General features: G+C 42.8%; 1 protein-coding gene across 2 annotated transcripts in view; it reads right to left on the bottom strand.

Annotated features, from left to right (window-relative positions):
- Positions 1–27,166, bottom strand: part of angpt2b (angiopoietin 2b) — a 45,184-nt gene that overhangs the window by 9,097 nt on the left and 8,921 nt on the right. For both annotated transcript variants that reach the window (XM_077196129.1, XM_077196130.1), the window contains exons 3-6: positions 24,659–24,805; positions 20,638–20,759; positions 10,496–10,728; positions 10,156–10,280 (exon numbers count right to left, since the gene is read on the bottom strand). In XM_077196129.1, coding sequence (XP_077052244.1) covers positions 10,156–10,280; positions 10,496–10,728; positions 20,638–20,759; positions 24,659–24,805 — 627 coding nt within the window. The remainder of the gene's footprint in view (positions 1–10,155; positions 10,281–10,495; positions 10,729–20,637; positions 20,760–24,658; positions 24,806–27,166) is intronic.

The following is a 27,166-nucleotide window of genomic DNA, read 5'->3' on the forward strand; positions in this document are numbered from 1 at the left end:
TGATAAAACTATGATTTTCAATGAGATGAATAAATAAATGCAGAGGGACCCTTTGCAGGTACTGTTTTATAAAACAACAACAACAAAAAAGCTATGGTAATTTTATGGTAATGAAATCCATTATTATTATTTCATTATTAAAGTAATATTTTAGTCAGAATTTGCTGAATTCTTAATACAAAATCACACAAGCTGCAGTTTAGAGATTTGACTGGTCAAAGTGTAATTTCCCAGGATATGCCACAAAGCACATATCAACTCATGATGTTTTGAATAGAGATGTTTCAAAATCAATTATGAGGCCTTTCTTACCTCTGTAGGTTCTCTCCTACAAAAAAATAAATAAAAAATACTGTAACCCACAATCCTTTTAAAATATGCATGGGGAGCGAGACTGGATCACAAACCACCACATTTGGACTTCTGATGCAGGACATTCTGTTCCTGTCCAGCGAGGTGGTGGGTGCTCAGGCTATAGACCTTATTCAGAGCAGCGCCATGACAGGTATTAAAGTGAGGCTGTGAGGGATAGACTTGCCGTGTTTCCAATGGCATCCGCTGTATAAAGCTCTTAGATTACTAACAGCTTATATTGTCTGGAGTTTTTTGTCAACTGAAATTTCTTGAAAGATATTTTTCCAGTGAGCAGAACAATCCAAAAACACATTAAAATAACAGTACAGCCCATTGAAGAGATGCATGTCTGTCCCTCACAGCCTCGCTTTCGTTCCCATTAAAAATCAAAGATGGCGCTGCAGTGAATAAGATCTATGTATACTCTGTTAAGTTTGTTTTTATCTTTTGGTATTTTGGTTAACCACTGTGCAATAAACTTGCCATACCAATGATGAATTGTCCCAATTTGAGCCATACAGTAAACTAAGTCTAAAGTGCAGTTTAAACACTAAACTGTTTAATGCTCTTCCACTAAAACTTTTACTATCTATTGATTTAGTATTGAACTAAATACAACTTAACAATTTACTGTTTTGTGAGGAAAATATCAATTTAGTTTGAGCTATGAGCAGCAAAAATAAAATAATAAAAGGGCAGCTCATTGAATTCCATCATCTGAATCCATCAAAACTAATTAAAGTCTATCTCATAAAGGATTTTCTTCACAAATATTAAATATTTCTAGCCTGTGGGTGTCAAGTGAAAACATTCCAAGTAAATATCCTCAATATGATTTTTCTTCAATTTTCCCAGCTGTTTCTGGGAAGAAATAGGCTTAAGGAGAAGGCAAAAAGCATTAAGTTCTTCTTGGCAAAAACAAAAAGTGGGTAAACAACGTACATTTCCATCCCTTAGCGGGACCAACTCATTTAGCAATACATGACCTTAAGACCTTCCATTATGAAACTTTAAACGGCTAATCATTTCTATTTGCATAATAGATGTGAGATGTTCTTTGTTTTCTGCTTCTGAGATATCCACATCAAGATGACAGTCAAATTTTCCAGTAATATTTTATCTCTTGAGACTGCGTATTTATAAATCACAGACATACACTCACCTAAAGGATTATTAGGAACACCATACTAATACTTTGTTTGACCCCCTTTTGCGGGTGCCAAGAAAAAATCCCCCACACCATTACACCATCGCCACCAGCCTGCACAGTGGTAACTAGGCATGATGGATCCATGTTCTCATTCTGTTTACGCCAAATTCTGACTCTACCATCTGAATGTCTCGACAGAAATCGAGACTCATCAGACCAGGCAACATTTTTCCAGTCTTCAACTGTCCAATTTTGGATGAGCTCTTGCAAATTGTAGCCTCTTTTTCCTATTTGTAGTGGAGATGAGTGGTACCCGGTGGGGTCTTCTGCTGTTGTAGCCCATTCGCCTCAAGGTTGTGCGTGTTGTGGCTTCACAAATGCTTTGCTGCATACCTCGGTTGTAACGAGTGGTTATTTCGGTCAAAGTTGCTCTTCTATCAGCTTGAATCAGTCGGCCCATGCTCCTCTGACCTCTAGCATCAACAAGGCATTTTCGCCCACAGGACTGCCGCATACTGGATGTTTTTCCCTTTTCACACCATTCTTTGTAAACCCTAGAAATGGTTGTGCATGAAAATCCCAGTAACTGAGCAGATTGTGAAATACTCAGACCGGCCCGTCTGGCACCAACAACCATGCCATGCTCAAAATTGCTTAAGTCACCTTTCTTTCCCATTCTGACATTCAGTTTGGAGTTCAGGAGATTGTCTCGACCAGGACCACACCCCTAAATGCATTGAAGCAACTGCCATGTGGTTGGTTGATTAGATAATTGCATTAATGAGAAATTGAACAGGTGTTCCTTAATAATCCTTTAGGTGAGTGTATTCATACAATTGTAAATTATATCAAAATACTTTGCACAATTGTATCATATGAACATGATGCCTGAATTTAAAGAGAATTTCAAACTCTTTCAGGGCTGGCAGTCACCGTGTCCGTACTTGAAGAGAAAAAGTTCCCTTTCGAGGGAACTCAACACTGCGTCGAGAATCGACACTTTGGGGGACGCTCCCTTAGCGTACGCTTCTGAAGTAAGAATGAAACTAATCCAATCCTGATTGGTGTTGTGTTGTGACCTAACATGTGACGGCATAACTGGATGCATAAAAGTGACGCTGACACACACACACATCAGCTTTCGCTCTTCAGCAAGCGCTCTCTGTGAAACTGCCTGTCTTATTTGGTGTTGTTTGTCTGTGCAAAGCTCTATATTATGGCGAGTGAACAATACACTAAGTGTGTGCACCCCTGCCCAAGATTATATGCCACGGGTGGGGACACGCATCACCTATGTGTGTGTGTATTGTTTAGGGCCGCAGCACGCACTGTCAGCTCTCGAGAGGGCTGCCTGTGCACACTGTGAAGCACTTCCTATTAGAGTGCTGCGCTCCCGCTTGGCTATATTAATTCCTGATGATGGCCAGGCTCGCGATCCCCGCGATTCAGGTCCCGCGTCCGTTGAGGCGGCGCGAAGGCTTAGATTGTGGAGATCGCAGAAGGATCTCGCGGATGAGAACAAGACAGCTGAGGCACCTATTCTCTCATCATCCGCAGATTCTATGACACTCGTTCACGACGCAGAAGCCCGCGATGCGGCTTCTTCTGCCCGTGACGAGTGCCCAGTGCTCGAGCTATCTGTTTATAAGGAAGTAGATGTGCTCAGCATCGGGAACGAGCAACATGAGTCATGTTTCTGCTTATGTAGAGCTTGTGGAGGTTGTGATGCGTGCTGTGGCCAGACTAAATAAATAAATAAAATATATAAATAAAATATATCAGCTGGCCACAAAATAAGCAGGATGATCCCCGTCAAAATGAACTAGATGAGAGATTCCTGCAGCACCGTTCACAACCTCAGAGCCGGGGCTTACTGTTTTTCCCAGATCTTTATAAAATACATATATATATATATATGTAGATCCTGGGGAAAACCCCACTATTTACGTATCTCACCACACTCGCAGGTTTATGTTTCTGCTTATATAGAGCTCGTGGAGGTTGTGATGCGTTCTGTGGCCAGACTAAATAAATAAATAAATAAATTATATATATATATATCAGCTGGCCACAAAATAAGCAGGATGGTCCCTGTCAAAATGAACTAGACGAGAGAATCTTGCAGCACCGTCCACAACCTCAGAGCCGGGGCTTACTGTTTTTCCCAGATCTTTATAAAAAATATATATATGTAGATCCTGGGAAAAAAACCCCATCTTTACATATCTCACCACATTCATTATATGTTTATTCGAATGTGGTGGGTGCGAGAAAGGCGGGTTATGGCAAAATGCCGCAGATTGTGGAAGCTTTAGCGAGCTATCGTTCTCCTGATGCGGCATCTTCGCTTTAAGCCCCGGCGCTACCCAACAAACCGTGCAGGGACACATCTGCACTGGTTGGCCGGGCTTATATGGTGGCTGGTCAGGCTGGTGCGTGCCTGCACTCAATGACAATTTTGCAGGCGTACCAGGCCGATCTTCTTAAAGATCTAAATGAGGCAAATGTTCCTGTTGGCCGCTCCGCTATCTCCTTCTGGTGTGTTTTCCAACGCTGTCACTACAGTCATTGACAGGTTTCAGGAAGCGAAAAAAAAGAAAGAAAAAAAACAGTCGGCGGCATTCCAACGGTATTTCCCTCGCCACTCCAGGCCCTCCTGCGGGAACTTGGCAACAGAGGAAGCACTCTCAACCGAAGTCCTCCTGCCAGAAGGGTGACCTGAGGGTCCCCCACACTGTGGAACAATCGAGGTTGTTCTAGCAGCAGGTGCCCTCGGGGAAGAAGATGTTGTCCCGCCGTCCTAGACGCTTCGGGCCTCATCGATTTCCAGCGAACGCACACCGTGGCATTCGCCCCAAAAGCTTGCAACAGGGCACCGACTATGGTCACAAAATCTGTATCGACTTTTTCCTGGCGGTCCTCCGCTTCAGGAAGTCGAGAATAGTGCTCGAAAAACACCCGAGGCCAGTCTCAAGGGGCTGGTTCCCTTAGTAGATTTTGTAGAAGAATGGCAACACCTTCCGAATATATCTATATGGTTCCTGTATATTATAAAATATTATAAAATATGGGTACAGATTGCAGTTCGGTCACCGACCTCCGTAGTTTGCTGGGGTGATACCGACTGCAGTGGTTCCAGAACAGGCTCGGGTTATGGAACAAGAGGTACAGACTCTACTGGAATTAAGGGGCCATGGAATGTGTTCCCCTACCAGACAGGGAGTCCTGGTTTTACAGCCGGTACTTTATAGTTCCAAGGAAGGATGGCGGACTGAGGCCAATTTTAGATCTAGGGCTTTTGAATCGTTCTTTGAGGAGATTCAGGTTCAAAATGCTTACTATTCCCATTATCGTGAACCAAATCAGATCCGAGGACTGGTTTGTCACGATGGATCTAAAAGACACTTATTTTCATGTCTCCATCCTTCCATGTCACAGAAGGTTCCTGAGGTCGCTTTCGGGGGCGAAGCATACCAATATCAGGTTCTTCCGTTCGGCCTAGCACTCTCTCCCCGCACGTTCACAAAGTGTATGGCATCCGTATACTGAATTACATCGACGACTGGCTCACATTGGCCCAGTCTCGAGAAATGGCAGTTCGGCATCGAGATGTCGTCCTTGGCCACATTCAGAACCGGAGGTTGAGGCTCAACACTAAGAAAAATGTGTTGGACCCAGCTCAGAAGACTACTCTTCTGGGCGTGGTATAGAATTTGTTTACGATGCGGGCACGTATGTCTCCCACTCGTATCGAATCCATCCTGGCCATGGTGTCCGGGATAAAGCTAGGCCAGGCCATCACTGTAAAGCAATTTCAAAGACTGCTGGGCCTCATAACAGAGGCATCCAACATAATTCCTTTGGGCCTGTTTCACATGTGGCCCCTTCAGTGGTGGCTCAAAGCCAAAGGTTTTTTTCCCCAAGGGGAATCCGTTCCGTATAATTAGGGTTACGCGCAGATGCCTTCGTTCCATATTAATATGGAAGAAACCTTGGTTCTTGTCCCAAGGGCCAGTGTTAGGGGTGTCATGTCGCCGGGAAACTGTTTCGACAGACGCTTCCCTCGCTGGCTGGGGCGCGGTCTCGGACGGCCGCTTTGCCAGGGGTCTGTGGCAGGACCATCATCGTTCTTGGCATTTAAATTGCATAGAGATGTTGGCTGTGTTCAGGGCACTGAGGAGCTTCCTCACAGACATCAAAGGTTACCACGTCTCAGTGGTAGCTTATCTAAACCGACAAAGGACACTCAGATCGCGCCCTCTATCCAGATTTGCGCATCAGACCATTTTATGGTCCCAAGGGAAAATATTATCTATAAGAGCAATATATGTCCCGATGGTTCTGAATCAGGGTGCAGACATCCTGTCGAGGCAGGGGCTGAGGCCCGGGGAATGGAGACTCCATCCAGAGGTGGTGGAGTTCATATGGCAGAGGTTTGGACCAGTGGAAGTGGATCTGTTTGCGTCTCGAGGGACGTCTGTCCCACTGTCCACTTTGGTTCTCCCTCACTCATCCAGCCCCACTGGGGTTGGATGCCATGGTACAGGCCTGGCCGAGGCTTCGCCTGTACGCTTTTTCCCCCGATCGCTCTGCTCCCGGGAGTCCTGGAGAGGGTCCGTCAGGAGGGCATCAGTCTTCTTCTGATAGCCCTGTTTTGGCCAGCCCGAGTATGGTTTTCAGACTTAATTTCACTCCTGATAGCTCCGCCATGGCAGATTCCTCTGAGGAGGGGGTCTGTTGTCTCAGGCGGAGGGCACTATATTCCATCCTCATCCAGAGCTGTGGAAATTGTGGGTCTGGCCTCTGAGGGGGCTCAGTACCTAGATGCTGGTCTATCATCTGGGGTGGTTGAAACCATACTTATCTCTAGGGCTCCGTCTACTAGGAGATTATATGGCCTCAAGTGGAATATTTTTCTACTTGGTGTAGAGAACTTGAGTTAGGCCCAGTTAACTGCCCAATGGCTTCAGTTCTGTAGTTTCTTCAAGATCGTTCTCTGCGAATCTCTCCCCTTCCACACGTAGGGTGTACGTGGCTGCCATTGCGGCGTTCCATGCACCACTAAATGTTGGGCCTTTTTAGGGAGGCACCAACTGATCATACTATTTCTCCATGGTATTGGAGGATGAGACCGACAGTCAGGTCCAGGGTTCCTTCCTGGGACCTGGCGGTGGTTCTCGAAGGGCTATCCCTGGCTCCCTTCGAATACCTCCAGTCGGCTTCGCCTATGATCTCACGTTCAAGATAGCCTTTCTCTTAGCTATTTCTTTAAAGACACTGGGAGATCTCCAAGCCCTGGCATTATCGCCAGCTTGCTTGGGGTGTGCCCCCGGCAGAGTTAAGGTCATCCTGCATCCGAGACCCAGCTATGTGCCTTAAGTGCAATTTATCATGGCTAGGTCCATGGTCCTGCAAGTATTTCATCCTCGCCCTCATGTGTCGGCAGAAAAGGAGAGATTCCTTGCTCTGCCAGTCAGAGTTCCGAGTATTACCTTGAGATGTCCTCTTCTTGGAGGAGGTCGGACCTACTGTAGTGTGTTTTGGATCACCTATTAGGGGCTCCCGGGTATACAAACCATAAGTAGGCCTACAAGGTGCGGAATTTGCCTTCACCTTTGGCCGTTAGGGCTCATTCTACTAGAGGCATGGCGTCCTCTAGGGCCCTCCTTTCGGGAGTTCCCATCAAGGAGATCTGTGAGGCAGCCGGTTGGGCTACCCCACACACTTTTGTTAGGTTCTATAGTCTGCACCTCCCTAGTACGCCTGGCACACATGTGCTCTCGTCCTAGCTGAGGGCCTGAATCAGTTACACTCCGGGGCAGGCCTGTTTTCGGTGCGTGGGCTAGTGGGCATTCGTTCCCCAAAGTGTCGATTGTCGACGCAGTGTTGAGTTCCCTCGAAAGGGAATGTCTCGGGTTATGACTATAACCCTTGTTCCCTGAGAAGGGAACGAGACACTGCGTCATCCTGCCACGCCCCTCGAGGCCTTAGAGCGTCTTGCTTCACCGCGGAGCTGATGTGTGTTTGTGTCAGCGTCACTTTTATGCATCCGGTTATGCCGTCACATGTTACGTCACGACGCAACACCAATCAAGATTGGATTAGTTTCATTCTTACTTCAGAGGCGCACGCTAAGGGAGCGTCCCCCAAAGTGTCGATTCTCGATGCAGTGTCTCGTTCCCTTCTCAGGGAACAAGGGTTATAGTCATAACCCGAGACGTTTTCTGGCCAAAACATATTTAAATATCTGGTAAATATACATTGTAAATAGCACAGCTTAAATAAATATATTTTTCAAATTGAAAATATATTTTAAGTTTCTAATGGCAAAATATGTATATTATAAATGTATACAATGTATATAAAGTGTATATCAAGGGGCAAGAAAATGCACTTCTAAACTTAAAATATTTTATTGGTAAATAGAAAATATATATTTTTTAAAAAGCAGTATACTTTTTGGCTAATTTTGCAAAGAAAAAAAGTATTTTGTATATACTGTTTGTTATCAATAAACTTGTATCAGTACTGATCAAAATCCTGTATAAATATCTTAATTTGTATCATTAAGGAAACAAAGCGAAGTAGAAAAAAAAGCAATTTAAAACTCTCCAAATGAAAGGAGCCACCCAGTGTGCTGCTCTGAGGGGTGGCACAGTATGAAAGGGTGGTGATACTACATTTATCAGCTCGCTCTCGCTCACTGCATTAAACCCTGTGTTGGCAGGAAGCTCCCGAATCTTTGCCAAACACCTGGCGCCTATGCCCACAGGAAATGGAGGGGAAGACGAATGAGCGCACAGGAAAATAATGAATAACAAAAACAATTTTAGCCACATTTTAAAATGTTCATCACCCCAAAAGCCTGCCAGAAATCTGATTTGACTCAAAGGCAAAGCTCAATCCTTGGGTGGTTTGCTTGTGGTTCAGTAGGGCAAGATTTTGAAATAGATATGTGTTAGATGCACCGAGAAATGGCCTGAAGGAAATGTTTGACTCGGACTTCTTGATTTGGTTTTCTGATCAACATGACATTTTCATCTTAGCCTTTTTTTCAAAGACGTACTGAAATTGCATTATACTAAAACATGTTGTCCTTCCAGATTATAATGTAGTCCTCAAAAACAACACAAAGAACTAAATGTCAGGAGAGCTCAGTCTCTTCAACAATCAAGATACATGCCAAGATTCATGCTTTACAAAATGATTTTTTTATTGCATGCAATATAAAATCATGGTAACACTTTATTTCGATAGTCCTCTTTAGACATGTAGCTGCACAGTTATTTATAGTTAGTAGAATGTCAACTAACTGTCATTAGAGTATTAGTAGACTGTCTGCTTAATATCTGCTAACTCTTTATTTTGTTGGTCCCCCGCAGACATTCTACTGACTATAAATAACTTGGCAACTACAAGTCAACTTGTTCTCCTAACCTGAACCCTAACACCTAACCATAACCTAACAGTCTACTGACAGTCTACTACACTCTGCTAATACTCTAATGACAGTTAGTTGACATGTAGTTGAAAAGTTACTTATAGTTAGTAGAATGTCTAAAGTGGACTATCGAAATCAAGTGTAACCATGATCTTTTTTCTTTTTCTTAGGGCTGCACGATTTGGGGAAAATGCGATTATTGAGGTCAATATTGCGATAGCGATATAATAAACAAATGGTTTTATAAGTCAACTTGCTTGGCCCTAAAGAAAAATGCACATTCTGAAATGTGTATTTTTCAACTCAATGATCAATAAACCATTTTTCGTCATTACAATTGAAAGCTATCAATTTTTTTAAAACATTTATTAGGCTTCAAAAAATATAACAGCTTTTAATTTAAGTGAACTTCAAACAATCCTCACATAAACCCATAATAAATGTCATATTTACCTGTGCCCTTCCAGTCTAACAGGTAGTACATATACAGAAATTGAATAAAGTTATCAAACAGTCTGCGCTACATAAATTATAAATTATTTATAGACTAATCCTTATTAAACCTACAAAAGTTCTTTAGTCAAGAGCAGTGAGTAATTGTCTGTGTTCCCTTTGTTCTTTGATTAACTTTACTGACAGAAAGCTTTATTGGCTGCTCGCCCTTTAAGAGCACCATCTCACACACGCGTTGTTCTCTCACAACTCTTTACGTCCATCATAAGACTCCTCTTATGTTATGAAGATACTCGACAAAACGACATTGTGGCATAATTGTGTGTGTTATTGTTCGTTCAAGCGCGAAAGAGAACTGTATTCTGGCGCGCGGTCTGTGCGCATGCATGATACTGGCGCGTGTCTTTCTGTGAGTCTCAGTCAGGACATTCACAGGCAGCGTGCTCTCTTTTGACTTGTCGCGCATGAATGGTTAAAGGCATTTGCTCGAATAAGAGCGGGATCATGTAACACTAGCCAAAGGATGACAAAAAATAACAGATGCTGCGTTAATTACGTCAACAGCCCTAATTTGTATATTTCATATAAAATCGCAGCATTTCGCGTCATATAATCGCATAGGCTTGACACTGCGATTGCGATATGATTAATTGTGCAGCACTACTTTTTCTTTTTCTTTCTTTTTTGTATTTAAATTTCATCATAGTGATTCGAAAACTGGTTATTGTCCACATGAAAATGGTTTAAATCTACTAACCTTAATTTTCTGGGTAGAGTTGGGAAGATGAATGCTGTATATCCCACTTTCTGTAACTCCCGATTTGAATATCTCAGCACAGTCTCTGAACTTTAACATCTCCTTTTCAATTGGAGTTGAAATATCTGAAAATAAATGGGACATTTAAACGTTTGTGAAAAAGAAATAGAAGTACAGGTTGATAGGTTTGAGCAATACTGATTCAAATCTCAATCTTCCTGGAAAAATGCCTGATGGACCACCATTGGGAATTTAAGCAATTGCCCTGTTCAGACAGACCCTTTTGTTCCCATTGAGCAGGTCATATGCAGCTTAGCCTGATAATGTGAAGTTGGCTAACCGTTACAGTGAGAGACCATAGCCAGCAGCTGCTGCACTGTGTCAGTGAGTGTGGCCTGCTGGCGTTGGAGCAGTGTGCTGTTACGAGTCGAGCTAGCCAGTTCTCCCTCCAGCACGCTGACCAGGTGATTCTGTCTGTCCAGAAGCTCGAGCAGCTGCTGCTTTTCCTGCTGGATGACCTGAAGCTCTCTGCTGTGCTTGGCCTCCATAGCACCAAAGCGCTCTTCCAGGTAGCTGAGAAGAAACACACTGGCTGGTTCATATACAGTCTTGCATATTATGAGCTTTTTAGAAATCTATTTTTACACAGTTGCTGATAAAACAGTCACTGGGATTTTTTATAACTCCTCTTTGTGCGTTCCAGACTGTCAGACTGTGCATTAGTTGTGGGGATTGTGGCGATATCATTTTAGTCTTAAAGGTGCAGTAAGTGATTTCTGAGAATCATTGTTGAACACTGTTGATATGTGAAATCAACTCAAACAATCACAACCCTCCGCCCCCAAACAGTTTCCGCCCCAAAAATGCACGAACACGCAATGCAAGAGTGGATGTCTTGTTATCATAGCAGAAGCGAAGCAAAATAAAGAGAAGATTACGAAAGACAAGGGAAAATACAAATTTAACATACAGTACACGAGTATATACAAGCAAGGGTTTGTTGTTAGTCGCCAGCAGCACACACTAAAAAAACAACAGTCTTTATAAGTGAATCGCTGAGTCATTCACTCAATTTATTCATTCAAAAAATGTTCATTCAGGAAGCAAACACCACTATGTACTAGGAGGGGGAATAAAAGTATTTTGCTAGCAGAGAAAAAAATAGAAAAAGTAACATAATATTTAGTCTAAAATGTAGGTTTCTCAGTATAAACATGTAAATCAATACTAAACTGCATACCACACTTAAATAGTTGCACCTCAGGTTAAATTCATTTTCTATAAACAATGGAACATACAATATCAACAATCTCAAACTTAAATCCTATACTGTGTGCACAACTTTAGACAAATATAAATCGTGATAAACCCTTTAAATACTAACCGCAACGTCTCGGTTACGTATGTAACCCTCGTTCCCTGAGTAGGGAACGGAGACGTTACGTCGGATGACGACGAATGGGGTTTCGCTTAGAACACCTATCGACTTCGAGTATTACAAAACGAGCCAATGGCAAGGAAATGCCATGGGTCTGCGGAATTTGCATGGCGTAACTCCGCCCCACCTCGTGGGTATAAAACGAGAACGCCGGCAACAGGCAGATATGTTTCTTCGCTGAGGAGCCAAGACTGAGCTCAGGCGATCCCCGCGGTACAGCGGAAAGTGGCAGGCAGACGTAACGTCTCCGTTCCCTACTCAGGGAACGAGGGTTACATACGTAACCGAGACGTTCCCTTTCATTGTCACTCCGAGTTACGTCGGATGACGACGAATGGGGTTACCAGTCTAATCACGCCACCTTCTCAGCTGTCTTCCAGTGCCCTGCGTAAATCTGAGATCCCTGTCGTGAGACTGGCACGGACGAAGGACTCCTATTTAGCACAGGAATACCAAGGTACACTGGGGAGCATATCCCAAGTTCAGGGGAAATATGCAATTACTGCCAACCCAGAGGGGGGGACTTAGAGAACACACATGTGACCCGAAGGAGACATGGAGAACACTGGGGTGTCCAGCCGCAGGTGGAATATTTCAACCCCAGGGGTGGCAAGGTGGCTTGCCAAGGGAAAGACACATGCTCGGGAGGCTTACAGTGGAATACACATGTGGGGGTCGCTCAGGGGAGGGACCATGCACACGGGAGGCACCTAGCCGACGCACAGGCAATAGACACTGGCGCCAACGTCAGGAGTGCTGGAGGAACTCAGGGCTTTTCGGGGAAGCTCACCTGAGGAGAATATCGCACGTATCCAGTCCGTGGAGTGGAATGGCGAGCAAGCGAAGACACCTGAGCGGGTCCAGTACTAGCTGGTTGAAGCGAGTACATGAGAGGACACTGGCTCCACTCGGAGATTGTAGAATCTGGCGAATGTGTTAGGTGTCGCCCAGCCTGCAGCTCTGCAGATGTCTGTTAGCGAGGCGCCATGCGCTAGAGCCCAAGAGGATGCCACACTCCGGGTGGAGTGGGCGGTCACACCAAGGGGGCACGGTCGACCTTGCTGCTGGTATGCCAAGGCAATGGCGTCCACTATCCAGTGAGACAGCCTTTGCTTGGAGAGAGCCTTTCCCTTCAGCTTCCCACCATAACAGACAAAGAGCTGGTCTGAGGTCCTGAAACACTGCGTCCTGTCTACATAGGCGCGGAGGGCGCGTACTGGACAGAGCAGTGCCAAGGCTGGGTCTGCCTCCTCCGGGGGCAGCGCTTGCAGGTTCACCACCTGGTCCCGGAAGGGAGTGGTAGGAACCTTGGGCACATATCCAGGCCGGGGTCTCAGGATCACGTGAGAGTAAGCCGGCCCAAATTCCAGGCACGCTTCGTCAACGGAGAATGCATGCAAGTCCCCCACCCTCTTGATGGAGGCCAATGCAACCAGGAGCGCTGTCTTCATAGACAGGAACTTAAGCTCCACTGATTGCAAAGGCTCAAAGGGAGCACTCTGCAGGGCAGTTAGAACCACTGAGAGGTCCCAAGAGGGAACGAGAGGAGGACGAGGAGGATTCAGTCTCCTCGCTCCTCTCAGGAACCTGATGATCAGGTCGTGCCTTCCAACAGACTTACCTTCGACTGGGTCATGGTGTGCGGCAATAGCGGCAACATAGACTTTCAGGGTGGAGGGAGACAGCCTTCGCTCCAGCCTATCTTGAAGGAAGGAAAGCACGACACTAATCGAACATCTCCGGGGGTCTTCTTGAAGAGAAGAGCACCAGTTGACGAAGAGGTTCCACTTCAACGCGTAGACGTGTCTCGTGGACGACGCTCTAGCGGAAGTGATGGTAGCCGCCACCATAAGAGCCTCTGAAAAAGTTTCAGTGGAACCGCACTCTTGCCCTTGAACTGTCTCAGGCAAGTCAGCAGTGACTGCGCACGCGCTAGCTCGTAAGCTGCGCGGACATGGCGACCGAGTCGATATCCATACCGAGAAAAGAGATCCTCTGCACGGGGCAAAGTTTGCTCTTCTCCCAGTTGACCCGAGGCGCAGACGAGCTAGGTGCCGAAGCACTAGGTCCCTGTGTTCGCAACCTGAACTCGAGAGTGAGCTATGATCAGCCAGTCGTCGATATAACTCAGGATGCGAACCCCGTGTTCCCGAAGGGGAACAAGGGCAGCCTCGACGACCTTCGTGAAGATGCGAGGAGACAGGGCTAGCCCGAAAGGGAAAACCGCGTACTGGATGCCTGCCCATGAAAGAAAACCGAAGGAACGGTCTGTGTCAAGGAGAATAGAGACATGAAGTAGGCGTCCTTCAGGTCGATCGCTGCAAACCAATCCTAGGCCGTATGCATTCGAAAACGCGTTTGAGCATCTTGAACGGCCTCCTGTGAAGGGAGCGGTTCAGCACGCGCAAGTCCAGGATTGGCCGTAACCCACCGGTTTTATTGGGGACAATGAAGTAGGGGCTGAGAAGCCGGCTGACCTCATCTCGGCTGGAGGGACAGTCTCGATTGCGCCCTTCGCCAGCAGGGTGGCAATCTCTGCTCTCCTGATGGGGGCATAGCCACCGACAAAAGTGGAGCGGACTCCCCAAGTGGGGAGGAGACCGTGCGAACTGAATCGCATAGCCGAGCCTGATGGTCCGCGCGGGACAGACGGGGAGCTCTAACCAGGCTCCCAAGAACTGAACCAGCGGGATCATGCGACCACAGGCGTCCCCCCGGAGTGGCAGCGAAGCGGAGTAACTGGCCCAGACGTGGACGGCATAGCGGCCCGATGTGGGGGCACAGTTAGCAACCGCGCCCTGGCAGAGGGGCCAGGGGAGGACCAGGCTGGTCGTCCCGCGGGGGCCTGCTCTGCCAGGGGTCTGGCGACAGAGGGGGACAGGGGCGAAGCGGTCCGTGGACGGCACGCCATGTCAACCACCTCTGGGACAGAGGGGGACGAGGAGAGCACGGCTTGTGGGCGGCGCTCTGTGACGTCCGAGAACTCTGTGCTCAGAGACGGGAGAATCAGCTCTTTGGAGAATAAGAATTCTTCCCCGGCCCTCCCCGGGGAAAGGAGTGGTCCTGCTACCACCTCCTGGAAAGAACTGAGTCCCATCTCTGAGGAGCCCAACTCAAGAGCGCCGCTTAACCCGGCGTGTAGCGGGGCTGGAGAGGACTGTGGCGTCCGCCCGCGGCCCCCAGAGCCGGCCCGTGAACGGGCGGGGTGGGAGCCGCGGGTGGGCGCCTTCGGCGGTGGGCAGACGAAGGATCTGAGCGGACGGCGGGGCCGTCGGGACAGAATCAACCTCACTCTGCTCATGGGCGGCTGAGAGCTGTTGGGCAAGCCCTCAACCGCACCGCCGAAGAGGCCGACCTGGGATATGGGAATGTCGGACAGACGGGTCCGCGCGACATCCAGCACATCAGACAGGTTCAGCCACAGACTGGTGAGCATCACCTGACCCAGGGAGCGTACGGCCACTTTCGTCGCTCAGAGAGCAAGGTCAGTGGCGGCGCGCAGCTCAGTGAAGAGCCCTGGGTCAGTCCCGCCCTCGTGCAGGTCCATGAGCATCTGGGTCAGGTGGACCAGCAGAATGACCATGGCATGCAGTGAGGCGGCTGCCAGTCCCGTGGCGCTATAGGATCTCGCCACAAGCGTAGACGAAAAACTACAGGCCACGGGCGGGTGCTTAGGATTGCGCCGAGAAGAAGCACTCTGAGGACACATAGCATCGCAACAGAGCGTTCAGCCGGGGGAACCCCAGTGTACCCAAGGGCAGCGGCCCCATCGAGGGGAGGAAAGGCGGATGAGATCAGCGAGCGGTCCTAAGAAGACAAGGGGGTCTTCTAGGACTTCGAGATCTCATCATGCACGTCCGGGAAGAGAGGTATTGGGGTTTGCCACGGACGAGGGTCGGCGGCCTTACCCAAAACCAATCGTCCCAGGAAAGCATGGCCGTCATCTCCGGATCAGACTCAGGCACAGCCGTATGCACACCGGAAGGTGGCAGCTGTGACGAGCCCTCACTTCCAGAAGACTCAAGCCCACCTAGTGATGCTGCAACAGACATGGCATCTTCCTCTGTAGCTTCAACTGAAACACGCGGGCCACCAGAGGGTAGACTCGCGGGAATCAGCAGTTCACTAGCGGGCACCGTCATTGAAGAGGGGGGCTGGGGTCACGGACACATAGTCGGCGCCTTGTTCCAGACCGTAACCCTCAGTTCACCCTGGCCACCCGCCGAAGATCGGGGGGTGGATGAGGGGACTCTCACTCTTGCGAGTTCACCGAGTCTCGACCTATTTATGACGCGATGATCACGTTCCCTTGCGAGAACATGAGTCACCCACGAGCGCTGTTCAAGCATGATCAAACACACTAGACAGCGCTCGTGCCCATCAGAGTCCGATACCAGTCCGCTGCAACCAGAAATGCACGGGCGAGCCGTCTTTAAAAAGACGTGCCGCGTGCGAGCTCTTTTATGAGAGGAGAGAAAAAAAAAACTCTGCGATGTGGAAGCGCACAGGGAGACACACACACACTGGCAGATTACTGCACAGATCAGCAGGCACTGTGAGCTCGCTGCAGATCGCCGTCACACCAACACCGGAGAGAGAAGCTCGTCTCGTAGAGCGAAGTCAGAGATGACTGTGGAGTGAAGAAATGCTCTTGGCTCCGAAGCGAAAACATATCTGCCTGTTGCCGGCGTTCTCGTTTTATACCCACGAGGTGGGGCGGAGTTACGCCATGCAAATTCCGCAGACCCATGGCATTTCCTTGCCATTGGCTCGTTTTGTAATACTCGAAGTCGATAGGTGTTCTAAGCGAAACCCCATTCGTCGTCATCCGACGTAACTCGGAGTGACAACGAAAGGGAACTGAAGGTTACATCAAAGTCCCTGCAATGATGTGAAGATTGGATTATTTTACCGACTTAATCTTGTTGAACTAATGAAATAATTTTTATTAAATTAATTTTGTTCATTTCATTATTTTGAGCAGAGTTAAATTAAATTAAAATGGCAAATTCCCTGAACAAGCTCAAATACAATCACAGCAAGATTCTCATTTATCAGTAAATGAGTGGTTACACTTTAATTTGATGGTCCACTTTAGACATTCTACTAATTATATATAACTACATGCAACTATATGTCAACTAACTCTCATTAAAGTATTAGTAGAATGTTACGTTACTGTAAGGGTTAGTAGAATAAGCTGACAGGTACTTGCAAAGTTACTTATAGTGAGTAGAATGTCTGTTGTGGGAACTTCAAAATAAAGTCTTGGCAGATATTAAAGGGATAGTTCACCCAAAAATGAAAATTCTGTCAGGGCTGGCAAGTTTCAATCCCTTAGAAGCCTATGGAGGAGTGATCCAGCTCTCAGATTTAATCAAAAATATCTTCATTTGTGTTCCGAAGATGAACGAAGGTCTTACGGAGCTCGAACAACATGAGGGTGAGTAAATACTGACAGAATTCTCATTTTTGGGTGAACTATCCCTTTAAGCAGACAGTCTACTAATACTCCAATGACTAGTAGTTTACATGTAGTTGCAAAGTTACTTAGTAGAATGTCTACTATATAAATACATTTGTGGTAACAACACTTTATTTCAAAAGGAAGACCATCTGGGATTACTAGTACGTTTTACTGTTTGTGTTAATGCAACAGAATATGGCATTTGGATGGGGAGCAGTGTGATTTTGTCTTGCACCGAGCAGATTTTTGTCTTAAAGGTACATAAATTGTGCCTATAGAAAAACAGTTTGTTTTATTATATTAATTGTCATATCAAATCCTAATTTTGAATACTTCACGCTGTAGGTAAATAGCTGTTTGTTCACTCCCACTGCTCTCAGCACAGATGACACCCTTGAATAAGCCTCTCAGATATCCACATGTGAGCCTGAGAGGCTGGTAGACCTGTAAACACCTGGATACAGCTGCCATTCACAGATGGTGTTGTTGCCTGGGCTTCTCTATCAAAATCAAAATCAACAACTCTCTGACAGGCTGTGTGAGCTGGCACCGTACCAAGCTCCAAATAAAGACAATAAATCCCACAGGCCTGATCTTTATGAGTCCGACTAATGACTTTGCAGCAGTTTTTTATTGAAACAATCCACCCACACAGATTGAACAAGCTACTTTCAGCTAGTCGAAAGAAACATTCCCTAAATCTTTCTTCGCTTGCTGTTTCTGTTCTTCCAGCATGCATCCTTTCAATCGGATCTGCACTTGAGCATACCTTGTGAAATTGTTTTTAAGATGATTTGTTTTTTAAACATCTTAATTTGTGGAGATGAAACATTGTTGTTGTTTAAGCTGCAGCTTTATTGTAAAAGTACATTGTAAAGTACCAATATTTTATTCCTGAATAGATTATCTTACTGTCCCATTTTTTAACGAAGAGTTTAAGTTTCCACAAAATGCTTGCATATTTTAATTTGAGTTAGCAGAAAGATGCATAATCACTGAGACAAATTTCCCGAAAGACCAACAAAGAAAGATGAAAACGCATTTTCTTTATTACTGGAGCTCAACAGACAATTTACTGTAACAGAGTGCTGATTTTTGTGTGAAAGGTGCATACTGCATTGTTTATTTGAACACAATTATAAAGTTATAAAAGAGCTGTGAAACAGGTGATCCTTGTTTTACAACTTATATTTAGTATATGAGATAGTAAACACCTGGAATAAACGGGGAACATGAGAAATATCTTGATGAGATGAGATGTCTTTGGGCCTGTTTATACCTGATATCAAAGAGTTAGTTCAAAAGAATTTACTCACCCTCTTGTCATTCCAAACCAGTATGATTTTCTTTGTTCTTTGGAACATAAAAGCAGATATTTTGAAGAATGTTGGTAACCAAACAGTTTCAGTTCCCATTGACTTCCATTATTTTCTTGTCCATATGGAAGTCAATGGGAACCAAAACTGTTTGGTTACCAACATGCGTCTCACTCTGTTCTGCAGAAGAAAGAAATGCATACAGCTTTGGACAGTGGCGGGCCGTGCATTTCACACCTAGGCCTTCAGTGGTGTCCTACCTTAATTAATATATTTTAATAGTGTAGCAGCGCACAGACTCTCTATGATTGTTGTGAAAATGCTGTTTTTATTTTGCACCGGCAGTTTGGGTTAATGCGGTAAGTTTGGAAAAGGCCGGTAGAGAGAGATGAGCGAGTGAGTTCGGAGGGAGGAGCCTCCCTTGTCTTGTCCTTCAAGGGTTAAAATAGTCCCTTGTCAGACGTTATAATAGTGTGAATGTTTGAATTTTTTTTTTAGTTTCGATCATAAATTTCCTAGAAAAATTTAAGAAGAAAATCATATTCACCACGGGAAAAACGGGGGCAAAAAAAGCATTATAGCTACTCAACAAAACTACTGATTATTTTTTCACAAAATCCATCCTAATTTCTTTCCTTAAAAAGACTCTGTTGTACAGGTTATATGTGCGTTTCAGTCACAAAAACCTTTTCTATCGCCATCGAGGCTAATGCTGAAAGTTGAGTCTGTCCCGACGTTCTGGCATCAGTTTTACTTGGCTTTAGGACTGAGAGTGTCCGCTCGGCAGAAGCAGTGGACACAGGGACAGTCACCGCAACACGTGACGATGTGTAGAGCTGACTCATGCTCCCACACAGAGTTTTGAAGGAAATCAATGAGAACAACGGGACTTTTGCCTTCAAAATCAGTCAGTCAGTCTGTACACTACAGTCAGTCAGTTCTGTTTTTACCCGGAGAGATCGAACAGTGTGCCATGACTCTGCGTTAAGCTGGATAAGGCTGAATAAGGGTTTTTTTTTCCGGTACGTTTGAACCTGGGGTCAAGGATGGAAAGAAATATTAATTTGTGGGTTGAAAAACTATTAAACCTACAGGAATGTATTTTAGTTTATGCAGTTCGCTACAGATCCTATTAGCTCAGCCTCTGACTACCAGTAATAGTACGCGCTCTGACCACCCAATCAAAGGACGTGAAAATGCCGACGTTATTGTACGCCTGCTAGATGGCCCCAATGCAGTCAAAACGAAATCTGATTGGCCGTTTAAATCTGACTGATTATCTTATTGGTTAAGGCAAAAGTTTCATTGCCATTCCCTTTAAGCTACAGGAGCCACTATTGATTCTGAAGGCCTCAAGGCAGATTTCTTTGGCCATGGCAACACATGATGGCTGCAATATAATTGGATTAAAGCTCTAACATAAACATACACTACACGAAGCAGCAAAACAAAGAGAAATGCTATTAAATGAAGAGAATGGACTATTGGGAATAATTTAGTACTCATTCATGAAAAATAAATATATTAAAGTGCAAGTGATTCTGATAGTGTTTAGGCCAGCAAAGAAGACCTTCCTGGCCCTGACGGCCCACCACTGGCTTTGGAATAAAATAAGGGTGAGTAGTGTTAGTTCACCCAAAAAAATATTTTTTTTTCATCATTTACTCAACCTCGTTCAACTTCAAAAGATATTTGTTTAATGAAACCTGAGAGTTTTCTCTCACTCCATTGACATTCCATTCCACGAAGTCTTCGAAAGAGACACGGTCAGTTTTTATGATAAACACATTTAATTTAGAATTTTATTCACATATAAACATTTATTGATGAAAGCATATAGTACATAGAGCAGATGAAATATGGTAATCAGAAGCACAACCGCACTTGCTTGACTCATGATAACAAACCTCATTGGTTCTTGCGCATCAAGCATGCACATTTTAGTTTCAGTTTACCATTGTTGATGTGCTAAATGTAGGTAAGTAGATCAGTGTTTAATACCAGAGTTAAATACATGTGGAAATGAGGTCCAAAGCTCTTTTTTGAAAAAGAAAAAAAACATAGACAGGCAACGTGATATGAGATGTTATTATATAAAGTGTGTATGAGCAATTGTACTATCAAAGGTCATTACCACCTTGCAAGCCGTTTTCCTTTGTATCCTGTTTAAAAAAAATGCATGAATGTGGATTTGTATTTGTAATAACTTTAGAGACAGAGCTCGCATGCACAAGGGTGTGACACATTTGCAGACGACTCACCTGTTTTTGTCATTGAGGCGGGAGACCTCCTGGATCTGCTCTAAGAGCCGCTTCTCCAGCCGGTTGGTGCTCAGAGAGTACTCCAGCAGCTGGATCTCCAGACGACTGGTTTGGTTCAGCACCTGCAAACAGGCCCACATGACAGACAAGCGGAAAGAGAGATTACCTTTAAAATATTTAAAGACATGAGAAAGTGATGGCGCTTTTCTTGTCCAAGTATAACATTTTTTTACAAGAAAACCCTGTAGTTGAACGTTGAAGGTTGTACCAGATGTTTCCCTGCAACATTAAGGCGGCCAACTTTATTCAAGAGCAATGTTTAAAGTAGCATTGTTCGAAACAAAGTTTTAATCAGGGTTAAAGGAATAGTTAAAAAATGTAAATTCTGTCATTACCTTTATGTCGTTCCAAATCTGAATTACTTTCATTCTACAGAACACAAAAAGGAATAATCCAAAGACTGCGCTGGCTGCATTTTTCCATTCAATTACAATATGGGGGACTGAAGCTTTCAAGCTTCAAAAAGGATGTAAAACCATCCTAAAATGTTATAAAAGACTTGTGCACTAAATTTCAAGTCATATGATAGTTTCTTGTGAGGAACATCTAAATATTTATGTACTGATAATCTTCCCTCCAATAAGCTGTAAACTGCTGTGATCAAATCAATTGATTCATTTAAAAGATTCAACTTGAAAGATCGTTCACAGATCGGACAGTTCTCATTCATTTAGCTTTGGTCCCCACAGTCGCTTTTGGTTTGGGCTTGCTTAGTTGGGGACTCTTAACATTCAACAATATTATTGATCTGCCTGCATTGACACCATTATATGAGAACTGAACTGAGCTGGACAATGGCATCACTGTTTTCTCCAGAGTGGCTGTGTCGATACATTAACTGAATTAATAACGTTTCTTTTTCAACAAAAATAAACCATCACTGAACTTACTTAAGCTGGACTATGACGCTATTTTCTTCTAGATGTGCTGTACAGTCAAAACAAACTTTGTTGCATTATTTTCCTGTTATCACTGTAAAGCTGCTTTAAAACAATTTGTATTGTAAAAAGCGCTATATAAATAAGATAAGATAAGAAAAACTTTATTGCCTATCACAATTGACAGACATTTGTCTTTGACAAGACAGGCTCAGATGACATAAAAACACCTAAAAAAAAACATGGATACACTCAAGACAACTAGCCACATTAGCTGTACAGATATATGTATTCTATATATGGTTATTCAGTATAGTAATAGCCGTGGGAATGAAAGAATTTTTATATATGTTTTTCCTTGCAAGTGGGACTCTGTAACGTCGACCTGATGGTATTAACTGAAAAGATTGGTTTAGGGGGTGGGTGGGATCCTGTGTGATTGTAGTGGCTTTCCTCAATACTGACCGGGTATAAAGTTCCGTTAAGGGCCTTACTGGCCTTTTTTTTTCCTTGACGGTAAGGGCATTATACCAGACTGAAATATTGAAAGTGAGTATGGATTCAATGAGTGACCGGTAGACCCTAGTTAAAATGTCCTTGCTCACACTAAAATCTCTAAGTTTCATCAGCAGGTGTAAGCACTGCTGGGCTTTCTTATACACAGTTTCAGCGTGCTGTGAGAAAGACAGAGATGTGTCCATCTCTGTCCCAAGGTATTTAAAAATATTGACTTGTTCAACTGGCTGTCCATTGATGCTGAGGGGTTGAAACATTTGCTGTGTATTCTTGGTTTCCCTGCTCTGACAGCACAGCTCCTTGGTTTTATCTATGTTAAGCTCCAAGGAAATTTCTTGGAATGTTCTTGGAAATAAAGGTAACTTGACTTGATTGTAGGTGGATGAAAAGTCTTCAAAATCTCTCCTTATGTGCTGTGCCCCAAGGAAAAAAAGAGAGGTATGAATTTGGAACAACATGAGGTTAGATTAAAATTGATAAAAATGTTTTAAGTATACTTTACTACATAAAGTATACTTACTAATATCAATGTGTACTTACTAATATCTGTACTTACTATCAGTCAAATACTAATATCAATGTGTACTTGTAGTAAACTTGTAAGTGTACTATTTCAATACTGCTTGGGATTAAATTGGCCCACTTTTAGTATATAAAAGTATATGTTTAAGTATATATAAGTGTAACAGTAGTAAACTTTAAGTACACTGCAGGTTTCTCATTTGTAATGCATCTGTACTACAAGTGAACGTATAAGTATACTAGTAGTTTACTATTTTAATACAAGTAGTAACTTACCTGTTTTAGTTTATGAAAATACACAGTGAAGTGTAGCCTACTCTCACAGTAAACTATTAGTTTAGCCGTTTATACCGCAAGTATACTTGTAAGTTTTCTTTAAGTGAACATAACATTGAACTTATAGTTTACTATTTATGTATTATTTTTGCACTTGCAGTATACTACTATGTTTAAATGTCAGATTTTTTTTATACTTGAAGAATATGTACTTTAAATAATTTTAAAAACATGTTAGATTCATTAGTTTCATGAATCATTTTTTATCAACACTTGAATGTCGGTAAGTTTCATAAAGAAAGGCAACATTTTAAACAAAAAAGTTGAGAAAATCACATTTTTGTCAAAGACTTACGCCTTGATCAGATTCAGAACGATGATCAAAACACAGATGGAGTAGATCGAGTCCGCCACCCCCAAAGCTTCACAGTCGTTTTCTCTTCATGGGTTCGACATTTCATTTGGTAACGTTTTGATTTACATGCTGTTTAATGTTTGATGACCACGCTATTTTACATTTGTGTGAGCAATATCACTTGTTTCATCTTCTTCTTATCCTGTGTTTTCATCCGGAGATTCTAATCTGTAGGCTACTAGAAGATGTGTCATAGCGCCCCCTACCGTATAACAGTGAAAACATGGACAGCTGGAAAATTCAGTCAATGGTGGGGAAAGGGTTAAGTAGAATTAAAGTAAATTCCTGTGTAGCACTACCAGTGGACTAGCTAACACAAAAATTCAGATATGCATAGTTAGAAACATATCTGTTTTATATTAATATTTTAATCAATATTTTCAAACAATGTAAGTTTCATAAGACTGTATAGGACAAACTATGTAAAAAAAAAAAGTAGATTTAATAGGCTACTCGATCAAAAGAGTTAACACAACTACAAGCCAAGTATACTTTGAATACGTAATCTTTTGATCGAGATATACTTAAAAGTGTAATTGAGTACAAGTACAGGCCAAATATACTTATAGTAGGCTAGGCTATATTGTATATTTCTGAGAAGTATAAAATGTATACTGAAAGTATACTTTCTTATTTTTAGTTTAAAAGAAGTAGAACACTTGAATAAACTTCTTTGTCATTTGGGTCAGGAGTGATTATCCTATTACGCCTATTCATTCAAACAGCTACATGTTTTTCCAAGCAGCTCTAACACAGCAAACATACTGTAAGCCCTGACAAGCACAGCCCAATATTTTTTCAGGCTGTACTATGATGTTCAATAAACTGCTGACTGCCACTAAATGAAAGCAAAAACATAGCAGTGTGAAACAATTACTCTCTGAGAGTATAAACACTATGGCTGTTTTAGTTGGGCTATTTTCACTGTTTCTCTGATTCTTTTCCAACACTACTCTACATGGCCACTTAACCCTGCTTCTGTTGGCAATGAATTCAGATGAGTAAAAAAACATGCACACATTATCCAAAATAGGCAGCAGCGCTTTGAGTGTCAAATGTGATGCACTAAGGCCAAATTGTGTGAACTCACTTAACTGTACAAGGGTACATATTATCAGCCACTGAAAAATGCAATTTGATTGTGAGTCACCACTGCAAATTATTGAGCAGTTTGCTTACTATAATAGAGAATGTTGAACAAATTAAGGCATGAGAGGTCCTCACGTGGCTGCTTGTCTTCAAAATGTGGGTTAAGCCATTCTAGAAAAAGCATTTCACTGCAAAGACAGACAGAAGCTTGCTGCATTGCCATTTATTTTTCTGGATGCTGTCAGTGTCATCTGATCAGCCTCACCTGTGTCTCCACATCTGTCAGTTTGCGTGTGTTCTCTGCTGATTGGCTTAGAAGATTGGTTCCGATCTCCAGCATGGTGGCTGTCTGGGTGTGAATGACATTCCGTTCCATCTCTGATCTCACATTCTCCTGAATATAGTTCTCCAGCTGAAAACATGACATAAGACACATCAACAAACATACACCAACATCTCCACCTAACATTCTTGTACATAACCCAAAGAACTTTCAGCATGGAGAGGCATAAAAACAGCCTTTCAAAAACATTGAAAACATTTTAATTATTACAGACTTTTGACCGGTAATGTCAAGTCAAGTCAAGTCACCTTTATTTATATAGCGCTTTTTACAATACAGATTGTATCAAAGCAGCTTCACAGTGATAACATGAAAATAATGTAAAACAGAGTTTGTTTCTAAAAGAAAATTGCGTCAACGTCCACCTTAAGTAAGGCAGATCAATAATATTATTGAATATTAAATGTAAATTGAATATTTAATGTGTGTGTACTATATTAAGTTTGGAATAATTCTATTTTGGAATAATTTTTTGGGTTTTTTTTCAATGTTTTTTAAATAAGTCTCTTATGCTCACAAGATTTGCATTTATTTGAGCAAAAATATAGTAAAATATTATTACAGTTTAAAATTACTGTTTTCTATTTTAATATATAATTTATTCCAGTGATAGCAAAGCTGAATTAATCCAGATTGGTGCTAAATTGTTATCATTTATTATCAGTGCTAAATTATCAATAATGGTTCTTATTATCAATGTTGGTTGAAATGTTTGTGTAAACCATGAAACATTTCTTTAATGATTCTTTTATGAATATTAAGTTAAGTAAGAAAAAAATCAACGCCAACAGGGGGTCACACTGATCCGACTAAAATTCGGCAAAACCGACAAAAAGAACATGTCTGTCTATGTTTGTTGCTGTCTGCTGGTGCAGCCTTTAGTGAAAATTATATATAATATTGAAAAGTCCCTGAAACAGGCCAAAACAGCACAAAAACTATCAATATGAAATGCATGTTCTTAAATCAACGCTAAAACAAGTGCTGTACAATCAATATTACTGACAGTGCTTGACTCCGTTCGGACAAATGGACTTGAGTGCACACTGTACAATTCTAATGAGGCAATACAAATATGTCCTCATCCATCTCCAGTGCCATTGTCTACAACCAAATGACATCTGCACACATGACACTTCATACCATAAGCACAATGCAAGGCATCTCTCAGCCATGGCTACTCTACCACCCTGCTGAGACATTGGTCTGAATGATATTTTGTTTGCTCAGTTTAATTCATCATTGGCTGTGATATTAAGGGAGGTAAAAATAAATAAATAAATAAATAAATAAATAAATAAATAAATAAATAAATAAATAAATAAATAAAGATGACCATTTATGCAAGCTATAAAATCGAGCCACCAAGCATCTGAGAGTAATAAACCATTCTCAGATTGATGTGGCCTTTTCAAAAAAAATGACAAAAAAGAAAGAAATCCTGTCAGATCTTCACTGGACCATGTAATTTTAACATTTTTCCAAGGATTTTTTTTTTTTTTTTGCCAGTCCCTAAGTAGGTGAGCTTTGCAGAAAACTAAAGTGGCATTGATTAAACTACCTTTAATCTTGCTGTTCCGCCACTTTCAGTAATGAACTTTCAAAGAGTTTTAATTGAGTTAAATAATGAGGCATTAAAAAAAAGGAAGTGAATTAAAAACCGGCCAAGTCCATTTGTATTTTCCCATTTCATGGAGAATGAGATTTATTATTAAAAGGGGCCAAATATGAACACTCTAGCTGTGAAGCTTTACTGAAAACAATAGATCTGCCGACTCAAGGAGAGTTGAGCAAGAATCATTTTATTGAGCAATCTTTCATTTCTTTAGAGGAATCGTTCATCTGAAGAAGAAAAAAAATCTACTCACCCTCATGACGTTCAAAACCTGTATGATGTTATTTTTTTTATCCCTATGGAACAAAAAAAAAGTTTTGTAGAGAATATTCAACATGCATGTTTTCTGTACAATGACATTTCGTGGTGACCACATGCTGTAAAGATCCAGAAGTTAACTTTAAAAGCAAAAAAAAAATAATAATACGTTTGTTAGGAGACACTTTTGAACCAATGACATCTGACATCCAACATGCGCTATAGGTGCCATATTGAGCATTCAAGTTATATGGACAACTTTTATGCTACTATTTTGTAATTTTTTATCATTTTATGGAAAAAAATAAGCATTTAGGTTTGGAATTACATGAGGGTTAGTAAATAATGACAAATCTTTCATTCCGGTTTGAAGTATTCCTTTAATCCACTTCTCTGTCTGTCTGTCTCTCAGTCTTTTTCTATTTCCAATCCTTTTTTAGCAGGACGTGTCAGTGCATCTTGGCTGCTTTAAACTGAGAGACAGAGGCTGCATACGCAAGCAGAAGATCTGTCATAGAAGATTATTTTGGATTAGAATGCAGTGTTAAGAAAGGATG

This window comes from Siphateles boraxobius, unplaced genomic scaffold (assembly GCF_051911475.1).
Source record: "Siphateles boraxobius isolate OS27281-9 unplaced genomic scaffold, OSU_SipBor_1 35, whole genome shotgun sequence".
Classification (NCBI taxonomy): Eukaryota; Metazoa; Chordata; class Actinopteri; order Cypriniformes; family Leuciscidae; genus Siphateles; species Siphateles boraxobius.